The sequence below is a fragment of the Felis catus genome, chromosome B1 (assembly GCF_018350175.1).
Source record: "Felis catus isolate Fca126 chromosome B1, F.catus_Fca126_mat1.0, whole genome shotgun sequence".
NCBI classification, from domain to species: Eukaryota; Metazoa; Chordata; class Mammalia; order Carnivora; family Felidae; genus Felis; species Felis catus.
This window is the reverse complement of record NC_058371.1, coordinates 146,755,200-146,770,217: the sequence shown is the minus strand read 5'-3', so window position 1 is coordinate 146,770,217 and position 15,018 is coordinate 146,755,200. Positions and strand designations below refer to the sequence as shown.

The following is a 15,018-nucleotide window of genomic DNA, read 5'->3' as shown; positions in this document are numbered from 1 at the left end:
TCAGCAAAAAGCGACCACTCATGGTCTCTCTCTCTCTCTCTCTTTTTTTATTTTTTTATTTTTATTTTTTTTATATATTTTTTTTTTAAATTTTTTTTTTCAACGTTTATTTATTTTTGGGACAGAGAGAGACAGAGCATGAATGGGGGAGGGGCAGAGAGAGGGAGACACAGAATCGGAAACAGGCTCCAGGCTCTGAGCCATCAGCCCAGAGCCTGACGCGGGGCTCGAACTCACGGACCGCGAGATCGTGACCTGGCTGAAGTCGGACGCTTAACCGACTGCGCCACCCAGGCGCCCCTCTCTCTCTTTTTTTAATTAAAAACATATTATGATACATCCTGGTGTGAGGGTAGGAGACACTGTCATTTTATTTGAGCCTCTATAGAGAAAGACCGAGGAGCTAATGCATTTGATACCATTTCACTTTGCAGGAGGAAAAGAAGTTTCCGTTACCCAGTGATGAATGTAATGATAAAACCTAGGTAGGGCCAGGTCTATGTTTTGTTACCATTTTTATTGCTACGTGCTCCCAATACAACAAACAGCATCAGTAGTTTACACTTTGATCCGAAGGAATTTTTAGCTTAGTAGAAAAGGAAGCTCAGAGACCAGAAGTATAACAAATATGTACAACTTTGTGGGAGGTTGTATGCGTGTGACGATCTTGCTCTGTATTCTCCTGTGGACCAGATGCATACATATGCAAGCAAACTAGAGAGAATTTCATTCCTGGGAAGCTTTTAGGGGGAAAAAAATGACTTCCGCTTGAGGTTCAGAGATTGTTTTCCTATCTGGAATTCACCTCGTTCAGTTCAACTTGAAAAGTCTTACATGAAGTAGCAGGCGATTCTTCAGAGGTACGGAGTCAGTAGAAGCTGTGAGTTTCCCATGGTTAACACGCGAAGGTCCCTGTACGTTCTGTGCTTGGAGAGGTTAACATCACTGTAGTTCGTTTGCATAATACATTTTTAGACAGTTCAGGAACTGACCACAAAAACATTATGCTCACAACACTTTCTTTTTTTCTAAGTATTTATCTCTTTCATATACTTAAAAAAAAGTGTTTCTAATTCATCATTTCATTAAACAGCTATCTGAGTCCATACTATTTTATGTGTCATTGAACGGGAATAAGTCATTAACTCTGTATCAACTACTTTCAGAATGCAAAAAGTGTGCATAAAATTGAATTTTAGCTCTTTCATTTGGCTGCTGTATTTGCTTAAATTTCTCTTCCATGCGCAAAATGTGCATCTCTAATTATGTCTCTCTAGTTTACTAAAATATGTCATTGATACTAGCGTAAATATTTAGTACATAAAAATACTATCAAGAAAAAAATCACCTTTTAATAAATATCTTCAGTTCTGAATTCTATTTACAAGTACTTTACATCTACTCCCTGGAGAGAGCATTTCTGGCTTCACTGTGAGCAAGGTGACCACTGACATAAATTACTAGCACATTATTGCAGTCAGATGCATTGTGGTTGTGAACATTTGGATATGAACCATGCAGAAAATAAATATTGCAACCATTGACAAATACTTTCTTGAATCTTCTTCCAAAGCCCCAGAGTCCTACTATACTTGGGTATCAACTGTAGTTCGTTGATGCTTTTCTCGGCTACCAACATACAAACAAATGATCTCAAAACATTTTCCCTTTGTTGTTATTACAGTACATTGAGTATAACCGTTTGTATATGTCAACAAAGGGAAAAGAAAAAACAACACAAGAACACAGGACACTTCAGCGGTGCCTATTGGGGTCCCGGTAGTAGGGTTTTAATTTTGTCTTGCACAGGCTAACTTACTAGTCTCTGTTCCCTGTGACCACAAGTATACTAAGACACCAATCCTACCCCTTTTTATTTAAAGGCTGGAAGGTAATAGGTAAGCGGAAATCTGTACATCTGCAGCACATCTGATTTTTCTTTTTCTGTGATGTACGTATCGCATTGTTGATGAAACAAAACCACACAACAACACCCTTTGTGTTGTCAGCAGCTACAATTCTTGTTCATAATATTCTGCCTTGAAAATCAACCCATAGAATGTCAAATAAGGCAATACTCAACAACAGGCATCTAGAGCATCCAGAAATGTAATATAGTAAACAATCATTTGAGAACACATCTCTTAAAATAATACTGATTTCTGCAATATACAGTATTTACACGACAGCTGCAAATTCGCTCATACAATACTTCTAATATAGATAAATAGGAATACAAGTCTAAGAATTCTTTGCTCCATTTCCAAAATATTTCGTTAAAGTGTAAACTGTTGGCACCTCTTTTTTTTGTTTTTAGTGTAACTTTTTAAAAATAAAAAAAATCAGCTGATATACATAATTGGTTCCAGGCCGCTTGCTGCTTTAGAGAGTGACCAACACACTTAGCAACTTACTTTCCTTCTATTAATAATCTTTGGCGCTTTCTTCCAAGGAATTCTGGTAAATGAGTCAGTGCAGAACAAAAGGAGGATGAAAGCAACTAGAAAGTGAACCAGCACTTTTTGTTCCTCCACGTACAGATAAAATGAGTTGACAATTTACGGAGATTTACACTTGAAACAAGTATGCACCACGGGGAGAGAGAGCTTGTCCGGGTTTTCCTCTGATGGCTAGCCGTTGAGGTTCACTTTCTCATCTTTCCAAAGTGGGTGATCTTATGGGACGTCTCTTGTCAATAATTTTTTCATCTTTCTTTGAGGTTCTTGCCTGAGAAGAAGCACCTATTGAATCACTGACTGCAAGGAAGTGGGCGGCAGCCATTTCTGAAGATGAGTTGAGGTGGCCACTCTTGGCGGGTGGGGAGGCCAGTCTCAGAGTCTTGCTTCCTACTTGCTGAGCTCTCCTCTGGGGTAAGTTAGCACCATCAGGTTTACTGTTTGGCCTGGAAGCAGTGACTGCATTTGGACCTCCCACTGAAGAAATCCTACTCAAAGATTTCTTCTCAGCAGGGGGCTCTGAATGGTAAGGAACCAAAGATGTAGGCACTGCTAGAGATCCAGGGAGGTCACTAGGGTTAAAGATAGCATCATCATGAGTTTCAGCAGCTTCTGGAAGGTATGGTGGTGGCAGGGTGCTACTGCGCTTGCTACATGATTCACAACATAACTTGTTATAACCTGGTATGGAGCAGTATCGTGCCAGCACCTCCATTTGACAGAAGATGGACTTGTCTCCCAAACATGGCTCATCTGTAAAAATTAAAAGACAAAATAACACATACATCTAAACATAAAATAAAGGGGAAGAATTAAAATTGTTTATGAATATAAAAAATTTTAAGTAAAATCTAACATTAATGGGAGTTATCTAAACGAGCCTTTCATTAAAAATACGAAGGTTATGGGGAGGCTGGGTGGCTCAGTCGGTTGAACGTCCAACTTTGGCTCAGGTCATGATCTCACAATCCATGAGTTCGAGCCCGCGTCGGGCTCTGTGCTGACAGCTCTGAGCCTGGAGCCTGTTTCAGATTCTGTGTCTCCCTCTCTCTCTGCCCCTCCCCTGTTCATGCTCTGTCTGTGTCTCAAAAATAAAAAATAAAAATAAAAGTTAAAAAAAATACAAAGGATAGTGGTGGGAATGTAAATTGGTGGATCTACTACAGACAACAATGTGGAGACTCCTTAAAAAATTAAAAATAGGGGTGCCTGGGTGGCTCAGTCGGTTAAGCGTCTGACTTCGGCTCAGGTCATGATCTCGCGGTTCGTGGGTTCCAGCCCCGCGTTGGGCTCTGTGCTGACAGCTCAGACCCTGGAACCTACTTCAGATTCTGTGTCTCTCCATCTCTCGGCCCCTCCCCTGCTCATGCTCTGTGTCTCTGTCTCTCAATAATATATAAATGTTAAAAAAATTTTTTTTTAATTAAAAATATAACAACCATATGATCCAATAATTCCGAGAAGGGGTATTTATCTGAAGAAAATGATAACACCAATTCTAAAAGACATATGCACCCCATGTTTACTGCACCATTATTTACAATAGCCAAGACATGGAAATAAATGTCCAGTGATGGATGGATGAATGGATACAGAAATTGTGATATATATATTGCAATGGAGTATCACTCAGTTATAAAAAAGAATGAAATCTTGCCATTTACAACATGGATGGACCTTTGAGGCATTATGCTGAATGAAACAACTCAGAGGAAGACAAATACTGCATGATCTCACTTGTGTGAGGAATCGAAAAATAAAACCTCATTGATACAGAGAACAGAATGGTGGTTGCCAGAGGCAGGGGCTGGGGAGTAGGTGAAACGGGTGTAGGGGGTCAAAAGGTAGAAATTTTTAGTCATAAAATAAATGTCCAAATGACTAAAGTTCATAATATTGTATTGCATATTTAAAAACTGCCAAAGGTAGATCTTTGACATTCTCATTGCAAGAAAAAATAATTTTGTAACTATATATTATGACAGATATTAACCAGACTTATGGTTGTAAGCATTTCACAATGTATAAAGATATCAAATCATTATATTGCATCTGAAACTAACATAAAGTTATATGTCAGTTATACCTCAATAGAAAATATGAACATTTGGAGAAATTCACTGACGTAGTTCTTTATGTGCAGAGCACTTGGGTTGACCACCATTTTAATATCTCTGTCAAGAGTCTGCAGATTGAGGGTACTTTCTCTTCCTAGTAGGAACACTTTCTCTTCCTAGTAGGAACACATATCTCATTTTAGAATGAGAAAATAGGATTCATTTTGGCACAAATATTTGTAGGATATAAAGGAGACATCTTTTTTTTTTTCTTTTTGTTCAGTACCTTTTTTTTAATGTTTATTTTTGAGAGAGAGAGAGAGAGAGAGAGACAGAGAGAGAAAATGGAGGGCGGGGGGAGAGGTGCAGAGAGAGAGGAAGACACAGAATCTGAAGCAGGCTCCAGGCTCTGACAGCTGTCAGCACAGAGCCTGACGCAGGGCTCGAACCCACAGACTATGAGATCATGACCTGAGTCAAAGTTGGTGCCCAACCAACTGAGCCATATAGATGCTCCCTGGTTTTTTGTTTTGTGTGTGTGTGTGTGTGTGTGTGTGTGTGTGTTTAATTTTACGGTCTTTCTGGCTTTCTAATAGAGTAGCTTCTACATTAAATCTAAATTTAAAATCATAATAAATTCTAAAGACCTGTTGGAACAAATTAAATCTTAAAAATGTATTACTGAAAGAATCAAATAATATCCAGAGTCAATGCAATGGTTTCATTTTCACTACTGAATATTCTTAGGCTATTTGTTATTTGAAAGCATAACTTTGGGTAAAGTATACCAACATTCGTTTGAAAAATTCATGGTTTTAAAATTTAATTTCATTGAATTGATAACACTTTATGTACCTTACTAAAGTAACACTCATAGAACAATACAGATGTGTGTGGACTATTTTTATTATTTTTAAATTTTTTTTATTATAAATTATAAGAATTAGATTCCAAAAAATTCCAAACGTTGAGCTCACGGACACATTAGTTTGTACTTATTTTCAGCCATTTTAGGGCATATCTTACGCAGAGCCCAAGAACTCAGTGCAACTCTGAAATACTGATCCTATGTCCAAATCATAAACACAAAGAATTCTAAATTGTGGCATTTATGTACTATAATCACTTAAAATTACAGTGTGTTACTGAGTAATGCCCTATGGCTAGGTAAGGAACCTGCCATATAAATTGCTAAAGAAATAAAGAACCTTTTTTTCTAAAGTTTGGGGAAGAAAAGACAGTTGGCAAGAGCAATAAACAGCTAAAATTACCACCTATACCTATTACCGATTACAAATTATAAAATTAATTATAAAATTACCTATTAGAGTTATAATACCATATATCCCCTTTTCAAATTGTGGAATGACCTGTATTTGCCTGACATTTACAGATCTATTAGATGGTATGACGTGTCTAAATATTTGATGTTAGCTAAGGTAATCATCTAATTATGTTGTGAACGCCTGTGAGTCATATTAACGGGTTTCACCTCAAATACCCTTATCACTTCTGAATTACCTTTTCTACGCCTATATCTTAAAATAAGATTAATTTCTTCTTCCATATGTTTAAGGCTCTAGGTCCTGAGATGAGAGGACTTTATTTGACTTTGTATTCTCTTCTCCCTCTGACCCTTCACCCCCTTGCACCTCCCTTCACCCCCCTCACCCCCATCTGTGGCCCAGCTCAAAGCGTGACCTATTCTCTCTGAGTCCACGTGTGGGTCTCCCCTCTCTGTGTGAGCACCTCAGCACTGCACCAAATGCTTCACAACCTGGGTCTAATTAGGGCCAGAACATGCTTCTGTATAGAGAAGGAAAAGGGAGAGACAGTCTGAGAAAAAAACAAATAAGAGCAAAAGAATACATTCATTTTATCATAATTTGCCTCCGGACACATGGGAAGGGCTTAACAGCAACAATGAAATAGTACATCTAAGTGGGGCTTAGGAAAAGGATTCATATGACAAAATCAATCACTTAAATTAAGGAAGCTTTTTAGCTGTTTTGTCCTGTGGCCAGATCATTATAAGAAGTTATTATAAGAAGGAAAAGCATTTTACACATAGTCTCAAAAGGCCATTTGATTTTAGTTGCAGTTTGAGACTGAAGGGAAGTATTGCTTACTTGAAATGTGTGACAGAAATGTGTGGCCTTTTCGACCTTGTAGAATTGGCTGTTGGGCCTGGATTTCAGAGCAAGAGAACAGCTACAAGAATGTGGAATCCCTAACACAGTTAGACCATCTCATTCGCACCTCTGTTGTACAATTAAAAAGGATTTCTTTTAGCTAAAGGAAGAGAACCAAGCAGCTCTCTGACAATTGGGCATATTTACAGAAATACATAGCTCTATCAGCTATTAAGGTAATAAAGTTTACTCAGAAAGTTTTTAGCCAGCCTCCTGGCAGTAATACATAAGAATAAAATATTATGGCAACAGTGAACTTCACAGTTTCTAACTGGGTAAAGTTTGTTCTTTTGGCTTTGGCTTGTGTTTTGAATTTTTAAATATACTTTTCCAGAGAAAAATGATGAAATACATAAGTCCTTTGTCTCCCCCTCATGGTCATACTTATTCTTGCTCCCATGCACGTCAAATAAAAATTTATAGTGAAATAATCTGTAAGGTTTAAAGGACTTGATGTGAAATTTCCTCAAAAAAAGGTAAGACATTTGATACAACAGTGCCTTGACAATTTTCTTGAAAAAAAGAAAGTACCATTCAACAGAGGTCGGTATTAAGGGCTTCCTATAGTGTAGACCAACAAATAGGCAACTTTTTGAGTCCCAAGTCTCACCAGTGTGACAGTAACGTCCACAGATGTCATGAGGTACAGACTTAGAAGAATGGCATTTAAGAGGAAGCTTGTGATAGGGGAGGTGGGGTGGGTAAGGGAGGAACAGAATAGGGAGGATGTATGAGGTGGCGGTGGGGCGGGGGGCAGGGGGAGAGAAAGAGAGAAAGAAACAGGCTGGGCAGTGGAAGGTACAAGAAGAAAGAGAGCCAGACACCGCAGAGGAACAGAGACACAGGGGCTGGGAGAAAGAAAGAAAGAAGGTGAGGAAGAGAAGAGACAGAGACAGGGGTGGGGGAGATGAAGAGAGAGATACAGACACAGAGTGGGAGAGGAAGGCAGAGGAACAGGGAGGGGGAGAAAGGGAAGAGCAACCTGAGAACGAGAAAGATGGGGGAGAAAGAGAGACACAGACACATGAGCTAGAAAAAGCCTGGAGGGAGATGTTAGGGAGAGAAAGAAGGAATATGGGAAAAGGAGACAGGAAGAGATGAGGAGACAGAAGAGAGGGAAAGAGAGAAGGGGTGGAGGTAGGGAGAGAGAGAAGAACAAGGCTGAAAAGGGTATGTGACAGACACAGAGAAAGTGAGCAACCTATAGGCTGCAAATGACAGTAAGTCAGAGAGACAGGAAGCAAGAGCGGACCAACACAGAAAATGAGACACAGAAGCCAGCAAATGGCGATACAAAATGATACAGAGGACAAAGATGGATGTAAAGAAAGAAAACCACCCAAAAGGAGGAAGAAGGAGACAGAGTGATAGAAACTAAAACCATCCAACATATGTTTTGTTTTACCATAGCACACTGATACGTAGTTGAAAATAAAGTGCACTCTGCTTTTGCAATACAGCAAGGAGGCAGGCTGGGCAGACGTCTGCATGCGTGCAAGGTGCCTATTCCGCAACGCCCTAGCTGAAGCGCACCCATATGGAGGGACAGATGACGGACACGGCTTTGTGAAGGATGTTTATTACCCACATGCCTAAACTGAACAACTACAGTAATATATTTCAAAACCTTCTGCCATACTACGCCGTCTACTACAATGTGAAATTGTAAAGACAATTACAGAGAGAAAGTAAGTCGCTTCTCCTACTGGAAAGACAAATCAGCAGCAGCTTCAGACAGACATCATGCCCTCACCCCAGCATTAGCACCTGAAAGGAACCGCGAAGGCTGCAGTGGTTATGATACAGCTCAAACTCTCATCTGGAAAAACACTATTCGGCTCATGTCTCAAGAGGGGTTTTCCTTAGATTATTTTTTGATAAGCAAACAGGAATTCCAGAGATTGTCCTGAAATTCGTTTTTTTGAGGCTTAAAGACCATGGTCAGTGCAGTGAAACCAGTCAGTGTCACACCTACCGTGACAGGGAGGCAGCTGACAAGCTCTGGAGGACTGGGGCTTCTCCCCTGCGCAGTGGTCTCCAGCCCTGCAGAGGACCTGCCTCACCTCTGTTCCTTCACCGCATGTTACTGAACACTATAGAAACAAAGGCTGGAATTATAGACGTTTGTTCCACCGAGACCATCTTTCTCCCTTTCTCCATGCGTGCGCGTGCACGCGCGCGCACACACACACACACACACACACACACACGCTTGCACAGCTCTGAAGATCTATTTCATTTTGGAGACAGATAATCATAGGTTTATAGCCTGACTTCATCATGTACCAGCCTGGGCACATTGCTGTTGAGAAATGGTAAGCAGACTCCAAGTGAGAGTATTCTGTCAGGATCCACCTGTGAGAGGAAGGCTTCTTTGGGTTTGGAATGTAGAGGATGGACTGTGGGAAAGGCAGCCCTGGAAGGTGGTATTTTGGACCCTGGAGATGAGCTGTAGTGGGTGAGGAGGAGGCAGTCAGACAGGAGGAGGGGGAAGGGCCAGCAGCGAAAAGGTAGGAGGGTCGAATAAGCATGGTCTTCTTGGAATAGTAAGAAACTTTGAGAATACAGAGTTGGAATAAAGAACAACAGAGTAAGAAGAGCTAGCATGGGATTTATTGTGGTGAACATTTTATAAGATATACACAAAGGCTGAATCATTACATTGTACACCTGAAACTGGTGTAATGTTATATCAGCTACGCCTGAAGAAGGCAGAGCTCTGACTGGAGGGGGAGGAGGAGGAGGAGAGAAAGAGGATGAGGAGAAGGAGAAGAAGAAGGAGGAGGGGAAAGAAAGAAGAGGCGGAAGGGGAGGAGGGGGATGAGGGGGAGAGGGGAGAAGGAGGGGGAGGAGAAGGGAGAGGGGGAGGAGGGAGAGGAGAAGGAGGAGGAGAGGAAGAAGGGGAAGAAGGAGGGGGAGAAGGAGGAGAAGAGGAAGGAGGGGGAGGAGGGGAAGAAGGGAGAAGAAGGAGGAGAAGAAGGAGGAGGAGGGGAGGAGGAGGAGGAGGGAGAGGAGGAGGAGGAGGAGGGAGAGGAGGAGAAGGACAAGAAGGAGAAGGAGGAGGAGGGGAAGAAGGAAGAGGAGGAAGAGGAGGAGGGGGAGGAGGGGGAGGAGGGGAAGGGGGAGGAGGGGGAGAGGGGAAGGGGGAGAAGGAGGAAAAGAAGGGGGAGAAGGGGAGAGGAGGAAGAGAAGGAGAAGAAGAAGAGAAAGAAGAAGAAGGAGGAAGAGGAGGAGGGGGTGGGTAGAAGGAGAGGTAGGGGAAGGAGGAGGGGGAGGGGGTTGGGTAGGAGGAGGGGGATAGGGAGGAGAATAAGAAGAGGAAGAAGAAAGAAAATGAAGGAAGAAGAAAGGAAGAAGAAGGAAGAAGGGAGGAGGGAGGAGGAGGAGAAGGAAGAGGAGGAGGAGGTGGTCAGGGGAGTGGGGGGGGGGAGAGTCAGCATGGTGCCATGTGGGGCAGGGCCCTGCATTCACTCTCAGGGGTCTGGAATTTATTCCTAGGAATGGTGAAGTCAACAAAGATTAAACAGAAGACCAGTCTCCCATAGACTCTTCTATGTCACAAAACATCCAACCACGGTTTGCCCCTACCAACTCATCTTCAATGCAAGCATTTGTTTTAAAATAATTTTTTCTGGGGGCGCCTGGGTGGCCCAGGCGGTTAGGCAACTGACTTCGGCTCAGGTCATGATCTCAGGGTTCGTGGGTCCCAGCCACACTTGGGTCTCTGTGCTGACAGCTCAGAGCGTGGAGCCTGCTTCAGATTCTGTGTCTCCCTCTCTCTGCCCCTCCCCCACTTGTGCTCTGTGTGTGTCTCTCTCTCTCAAAGGTAAATAAAATGTAAGAAAAAAAATTAAAAAAAAACAGTTTTTCCTAGCACCTCTAGGTGCTCCATGATGACAAAACAGGTGGCAGTTTCTCACCTCGCATGATGCCTACGTGATACGTGAGCCAAGCGAAAATCCGCTGCACGTGCTTACACACACACACACACACACACACACACACACACGCCCACGGGCTTCCCACGCCCACCTCATTCCAGGGCCCCGTCTTCCACTGGGAGGGGCAGGGCGCTCTGTTGCAGGGCCGGCGGTTCTCGGGCCTGTCCCCCGCGCAGTACTTGCTGTGCACAGAGCGGTTGGTGCCGTCGCGCAGCGGCTGCAGGCAGCGCACGGTGCGGAGCTGGTAGCCGGTACTTCCGCAGGTTTTGGTGCAATGCTCCCACTCTTCCGCGACCCAGCTGCGGCGTGGGGGTTAGGATTGGACATGGTCACTGCGTGTCATGCACCTTCCTGCCCCGCAGCCTAGCCTTTTCTGCTCTCTGAGCGACGCGCCACCCAGGGGGCGCGCTGCAGTTCCGGAAGCAGTTTCAGAAGGGTGGATGCAGCAAGCAATTCCCAAGTCTTAGAATTTTCTAGCAGCAATAGGCCAGACACTTCTGTTTTTAACGCCTTAGTATTTTTCTGCTTCCTACTGACTTGGAAACCTGTTTTTCTAAAGGGTGATCGACAGAGGGTTTCTGAAACTCATCTTAAGGTTGCCTGGTTAGGTTCGGGCATTATAGCAATTTTTAAAAAATACACCAACTCACTGTCAGCCGGGTGGCCTAATGGTGGTACACATCTGAAAGGAAATTTAAAAAGGGAATCCATCCGACACTTACTGAGACAAACTGTTTTGGCTGCTGCTTTTTCAAGAAATCCTGAGTTCACTCACGTTTTAGTATTCTTACTGAGATGACTATTTCATTTGTACAATTGTTGCTGAGAAGGCTCCCTGTCATATCTATCCTGTTTGGAAAATTCAGCTCTCCATATTGGCCCTGATTGGGCTTGACAAAAAGGCAAAGGTAGTGTGCGTCCTGGGCTTGAATACACCCGATGGAAAGTTTTCTAAAAAGGTATTTTCAGAAAGAGTCGCCATGGGATGTGGCCAAATTCTGGTGTGGATGTCAAGGCCCCCAACACTCTCCACATCAGCTGTGGACACAATATTATGGATCCAGGTTCCAAAGGGCTGTCACCACAGATTCCATTTGGTTAATCATGTCTGTCAAAATGTAGTTGAGGCAGACTATTATTTATCCTTTCCAAAGCTACCTTCCCTCTGTATTTTTTTTTCTTTCCATATATATGGGGTACCAAAAATAACCATGCTAAAGCCTTGGCAGTTTTTGATATTCACAGTTTAAGATCGCTTTAGCCCACCAAACTGGCATAAAACATAGTGCACCAACTAAGAAATTGTTCTCAATTTTAAAGGCCTCAATACTAACTCTCACTGGAAGACAGATTATTATACGAGGAGCATACATTTTGTTGTCATAGATACTCCTGGTTACCTTTTTCCCCTCCTGAAAATCCTAGAATGACAGCAAAGGAGAAAAATAGCATAAATCCACAAAGGTAAACAAAAAATGGAATAGAAGGCACTAGAAGAAAATTTGGAACCCAGAAAGCAGTGGGACATATGGCTGCTAACTCAGTAGACCTAAGGATGAAGTTTAACTCAGCAGTAGAGGCTGGTTAAGCAAACTGACTTGCTGGTGGAACTTCAGAAATGTACTGGATTATGCCCTTAGGTCAAAGTGTGGGCTGTGAAACTGTGGGTGAAGGCAGGGCTGAAAACAGGGGGCTGATGAAATGTCTGCTTAGAAAAGACATCCTGCTCCTTGCCCTCTAAGCCCGCAGGAGGTTTGAGGGTTATCCTATGTGGACGATGAACGAGACTTGTAGCTTGTGGACAACAGATATAGGCAAGAGACAACAGAGAAAGAGACCAAAGTGAAGACAGGGGGTGATGTAAGAATCCACATATGGAATGGTGAGACAACCCTAGCTCCCTACATATATACAACTTCCTATATAAATAGGGTTATAACCCCTAGGCAGGAAATTGATTCTGCTCTTTGGAATCTGATCATTTCATTACAAGCCCTAATACACAATTAATTGAGGATCTTCACCGAAATAGCCCAGCCAGCTCACCCTACAGTGACGCCCACCAGCAAATAAGTCTTGACCATAAAGCAAGCTTCCAAGCAGCCCTTTTAACACTTCATTCTTACACATGTGTGAACAGCCAATAATCACCAGACACAGCCTCTAACACAAATGATGGAGGAGAGAAAAGAAACAGAAGGAAAGAACTCAAAAGAAATAATGCATGAAAAAGAAAATCATCTTTAATATCATAAAAGAGGTAAAGAAATACATTACATCTGTGAAATAAGCATCAAGTGCCTTTAAAAAGGAACAGTTGAGGAAGAAAACAGAGTGCTTGAATATTAAAGTGCTCTTGGATATTAATGACATGTTAGCAAAAATGAAAAATTCAGCAAGTAGAATAAATAATAGGTGAGAAAAGAAAAGAAAATTTGATCTGTTTAGGAATCCTAACTACAGATATCTTAGAAAGAAAGAACATTGAAAAAATAGGGGACATTTTTTAAAGAAAAAATACAGGAAAATCTCGAGATGAAAGATAATTGGTTTTGTGTTTTAAAAAGTCATGGAGTGCACAGCACGATGGAAGAAAAATGTTTAGCAACAAGGCAGTCCCATCACAGTGAAATTTCAGGACGTTGGGAACAAAAAAAGATCTTACAAGCTTTCAATGACAGACAAAACTAGAAAGCATTGGGAACCAGAATAGCAAATGACTTTTCAACAGCAACATGGGATTCTAGAAAACAATGAAACAGTGGTTTCAAAATTCTGAAGGAAAATACATTACAGTTTGGAATTTTGTGTGCGTGCGTGTGTGTGTGTGTGTCCAAATGATCAAGAGTGAGGGTAGAAGAAAGACTTCCTATATACCCTTATACTTCAAATTCTTATCTACTTTTCTTAGGTGTAGGAGAACTTCTTACATAAACATTTTTACTTTGTATATACTTTTTTCATGAAGCTACTGGAAGATATGACCAACCAGAAAAAAATGAATACATGAAAAGATAAAAAGACAAGAAATACAGGAAACAGAAGAGCTGATGCAAAAGAAAGGGAGTAGGAATACCTAGGAAGAGGTAAAAAGAAACATCAGGACAAGCAGAAGTCCAGGAGGGCAGAACTGGAACTTTCTGAGTGAGATCTCTAAGAAGTTACAAGTGACAGGATACTTGAGTGTTTAGTATTTATAGGAGATGGATACTCATGGAAGACAGTTTAGGGATGAATTAGTGAAAATTAGTAGAAAACAAAATATAAAAAATCAAGACATTCAATAATTCTAGAACAAAGTTTCAATAGGAAAAAAAGGAGCATGCTAGTAAGTGACTCCACTATTAGGAGAGACAGAAGTCATTAAAATAATATAAACTCTGAATATTATTATCAGTAAAAGATGGGTTATAACAATATTGGAAATATGGAGGGAGATAAGTCTGGGCTGTGTGTGTCTATTTGGGGAAGGATTATGAAAGAATGCAAAATCTTTCACTTCCCATGTTGGAAATTCCATATACATAATGTCCAAAACCTGCCCCACCCCAAAAAGTCAAGTGGACACAAAAGCATTTTACTTAGAGAGTTGGAAACAAGTAGTTACCAAATACCAAGAGAAGCTAGAAAGTGGTTGTTTTTAAGGAGCAGGACTATGGTAAAGCGCAGGGAGCCACAGCTTTATATAATTCCTAAAAAATGATTTGACTATTTAAATCTGCTATGTATATTAGCTTTGACTAAAAATAAAATTAAGGGGTGCCTGGGTAGCTCAGCTGGTTGAGCATCTGACTCTTGATTTTGGCTCAAGTCACGATCCCAGGGTTGTGGTATGGAGCCCATGTCAGACTCTGCACTGAGCATGGAGCCTGCTTGAGATATTCTCTCTCTCTCCCTCTCTCTCTCTCTCTCTTTCTCTCACTCTCTCTATCTCTTCCCTCCCCTCTGCTCCTCTCCCTTACTTGTGTGTGCTCTGTCTAAAATAAATAAATAAATAAATAAATAAATAAATAAATAAATAAACAAACAAACAAACAAACAAACAGACTAAAGACATTTAAATTTCTATCATTTTGTCTTTAGCGTATAATAGTTAACATGACTACTTACAGTGGATGTGTGCACTCTTGAATATTGCACATTCTTCTGATAGGTTTTGGCTTTTTGTTGGCCTCACAGAAACTGCGGTGAACCATTTTATTATCACTCTTCCGACGGCATCCGTATTTAGTGTACTGGAAACCTGGGAAAGGAAATACATTTCTCTGGATTTAATCACTTCTTCATTCTGTGATATATCTGATCGATCATTCATTCATTCACTGAATATTTACTGAGTACATACAGCAGGCCAGGCACTGTTGTAGATGCT

The 15,018-nt window shown here is 41.4% G+C and overlaps 1 protein-coding gene across 3 annotated transcripts in view; it reads right to left on the bottom strand.

Annotated features, from left to right (window-relative positions):
- Nucleotides 1-498: 498 nt before the first annotated feature.
- The window catches only part of ADAMTS3 (ADAM metallopeptidase with thrombospondin type 1 motif 3), a 267,417-nt gene continuing 252,897 nt past the window's right edge, over nucleotides 499-15,018 (bottom strand). For 2 of the 3 annotated variants that reach the window (XM_011281725.4, XM_045056231.1), the window contains exons 19-22: nucleotides 14,757-14,889; nucleotides 10,738-10,945; nucleotides 8,681-8,798; nucleotides 499-3,209 (exon numbers count right to left, since the gene is read on the bottom strand). In XM_011281725.4, coding sequence (XP_011280027.1) covers nucleotides 2,653-3,209; nucleotides 8,681-8,798; nucleotides 10,738-10,945; nucleotides 14,757-14,889 — 1,016 coding nt within the window. In that variant the 3' untranslated portion in view covers nucleotides 499-2,652. The remainder of the gene's footprint in view (nucleotides 3,210-8,680; nucleotides 8,799-10,737; nucleotides 10,946-14,756; nucleotides 14,890-15,018) is intronic. The other variant, XM_045056232.1, reaches the window with a different exon arrangement.